Genomic DNA, 3,118 nt, shown 5'->3' with positions numbered 1-3,118 from the left:
CACCACCACACCTGGCTAATTTTCCTATTTTTTGTAGAGATGGGATCTCGCTCTTGCTCAGGCTGGTCTTGAACTCCTGACCTCAAATGATCCTCCCGCCTCAGCCTCCCAGAGGCTGGTGCATGCCTGTAATCCCAGCTACTTGGGAGGCTGAGGCAGGGGAGGATCACAGGAGCCCAGGAGTTTGAGGTTGCTGTGAGCTAGGTTGATGCCATGGCACTCTAGCCTGGGCAAAAGAGCGAGATTCTGTCTCAAAAAAAAAAGGACTATGCAAAGGAGACCCCTGCATGGTCTATTGGAGTATTCATTCATTCATGGAGTATTCATTTTTTTTTCATTAGCATGATTTACCAATCAAGTATTTTTTTAAATTAAGGTATGCATATTATGTTTAGACATAATGCTATTGCACACTTAACAGACTACAGTATAGTGCAAACATAACTTATATACACTGGGAAACAAAAAAAATTGTGCGCTCCACTTTATTACAATATTTGCCTTATTGCGTTTGTCTGAAATCAAAGCCACAACATCTCCTGTGTAGGTTTTCAGCCAGTTTCCTTGCTTGTTTGTTTATTTTATCCCAACTTGACACTTCAGAACTACCTGACACTTTTGGTCTCAGAGCTGTCGGGGGACAGTGCACCTTGCTGCTTGTTGAGCTTTTCCCGCTGACCTCTTGCCCTCCCCTCCCTATTCCTACACATCTCAGGGACTAAGCAGAGTGGAGAAAGCTGACATGTAAGTTAGTTAAAAAACTGACAAGAGGTGGAACGTTCATTTTAAAGACAAGGTATTCCAGGGAGTAGCGATAGAAGCAAGGGAGGGACAGTAGCACTGAAGAAATCTTGGTCAACTAAAGAAAGCAAACCACTTAGATAATAAAACATAAGGCTTCGCGAGTGAATGAGTTGAAAACGTGTGGCGCATTTCTGTTTTATCATTGTTTTCACATTACGCTTTACTTCTTTCCAGGCAATTTCCATAAGTTATATGGAACCAGGGAACCAAACAGCTATTTCAAAATTCCTCCTTCTGGGACTTTCAGAAGATACAGACCTGCAGCCCGTCCTCCTTGGGCTGTTCCTGTCCATGTACCTGGTCACTGTGTTTGGGAACCTGCTCATCATCCTGGCCGTCATCTCTGACGCCCACCTCCACACCCCCATGTACTTCTTCCTCTCCATCCTGTCCTTTGTTGACGTCTGTTTCGCCTCCACCACGGTGCCCAAGATGTTAGTGAACATCCAGGCGCACAGCAGAGACATCACGTACAAAGGCTGCCTCGCCCAGATGTGTTTTTTCTTGATTTTCGGTGGGCTAGACAGTTTGCTACTGACGGCAATGGCCTATGACCGGTTCGTGGCCGTCTGTCACCCCCTGCGCTACACGGTCATCATGAACCCCCGCCTCTGTGGTCTTCTGCTTCTGGTTTCTTGGTTAATCTGCCTGACGTATTCTCTGCTGCAAAGTTTGATGGTTTTGAGGGTGTCCTTCTGCCAAGAGGCAGAAATCCCCCACTACTTCTGCGAACTAGCTTACATCCTCAAGCTCGCCTGCTCTGACACCCTTGTTAATGACGTCCTGCTGTATTTTCTATCTGGTCTGCTCGGTGCTATTCCCCTGACTGGGATCCTTTTTTCTTATTCTAGAATTATCTCCTCCATAATGTGCATTTCCTCTGCTGGAGGGAAGTACAAAGCCTTTTCCACCTGTGGGTCTCACCTCTCCGTCGTCTCCTTGTTCTATGGTGCAGGCCTTGGGTTCTACCTAACTTCTGGAACAGCCCAGCCCTCCAGAAGGGGTTCAATAGCCTCGGTGATGTACACCGTGGTCACCCCCATGCTGAACCCCTTCATCTACAGCCTGAGGAACAGGGACATGAAGGGCGCTCTGAGGAGACTTCTCCGCAGAGGAACTTGCTCTCTCAGTGAGATCATGGAAGCCAGGCCCTGATCCTTCACAGAAAAACATAGTTTGAGTTCTTCAGTAACGGAATAAGCCACTGGGAGAAGCTGGGTCTACTCCCACTCAAAAGCAGATCATTGCTCACTTGGGGAAGGACCGGGAGGAATTACACAGGCACATGAGGGAACTTTTGGGGGTTCACTAGTTTGATTGTGGTGATGGTTTCATGCGGTGCACATAGGCCAACATGTGTCAGGTTATAGCCTTTAAATAGGTGAATTTCCTACATCTCAATAAAGCAATTCCCTCTCACTTGGACTCATGCAAGAGAAACACGTTCGCCTTGTGGCCAACTGCAAAAAAGAAAGTCTGCGGTGTCTTCCTTTCCTTGTACCCAAGCCCCTACTGTGTAACTCTGCCCTTCCGCTCTGGGCTCACCCACGTGGCTACAACGGCCCATGGGGTGTAGGCAAAACAGACACGAGCTGGCGCTTGCCAAGTGTTTCCTTGCGTGTGCAGTGGACCTTGTGCTCCTCCAGACTCCCCCAGCAACGTGTGCACACGCCCTGCCTGGCTGGGGGAGGAGACCTTGACTGAAGAACAAGCGACCCCCCCACACACACCACCTGGCAACAGGCTGCGCAAGCCAGACAGGAAGAGAACTCACTCCCCGGGCTGAGCACAGCCCAGATGGCCAACCCACAAACTGTAAAACCACCGTGGTTGCTTTAATCCGCTGTTTTGGGTGGTCACGCAAAAGCTAATGGAAACAGGCCTCCTTCGTCCCACTCCTCGATAGGGTACGAGTTTCCTGGCTCAACTGCAAACCGTACTGGACGTCATTGGATTCCCATCAATTTCCAATTAATATTGAAATTGAGACTTACGTACGTGTGTGTGTGTGTGTGTGTGTGTGTGTGTGTTATACAATGTGCCATATTACACTTAAGCTTTTTTTTGAGACAGAGTCTCACTCTGTTGCTCAGGCTAGAGCGCCGTGGCGTCTGCCTAGCTCACTGCAACCTTAAACTCCTGGACTCAAGCAATCCTCTTGCCTCAGCCTTCCGAGTAGCTGGGACTACAGGCATGCACTACCATGCCCGGCTAACTTTATATATACATATTTTTTAGTTGTCCAGCTAATTTCTTTCTATTTTTAGTAGAGACAGGGTCTCACTCTTGCTCAGGCTGGTCTCGAACTCCTGAC

At 48.4% G+C, this 3,118-nt stretch overlaps 1 protein-coding gene across 1 annotated transcript; it reads left to right on the top strand.

The window, feature by feature from the left end:
* Window positions 1-996: 996 nt before the first annotated feature.
* On the top strand, window positions 997-1,959 carry LOC105811839 (olfactory receptor 7A17-like). Its single transcript, XM_012646113.1, has one exon. It carries the CDS (start codon window positions 997-999, stop codon window positions 1,957-1,959), a length of 963 nt encoding a protein of 320 aa, XP_012501567.1.
* Window positions 1,960-3,118: the final 1,159 nt, after the last annotated feature.

This window comes from Propithecus coquereli, unplaced genomic scaffold (genome assembly GCF_000956105.1).
Source record: "Propithecus coquereli isolate 6110/MARCELLA unplaced genomic scaffold, Pcoq_1.0 Scaffold241, whole genome shotgun sequence".
In the NCBI taxonomy this organism is placed as follows: Eukaryota; Metazoa; Chordata; class Mammalia; order Primates; family Indriidae; genus Propithecus; species Propithecus coquereli.
Note: the sequence above shows the minus strand (reverse complement) of the source record. Positions and strands in the feature narration are given on the sequence as shown.

What these genes read in the sequence shown, in the direction of transcription:
- LOC105811839 (XM_012646113.1), top strand. Translation starts at nt 997, where the DNA reads ATGGAACCAGGGAACCAAACAGCTATTTCAAAATTCCTCCTTCTGGGA.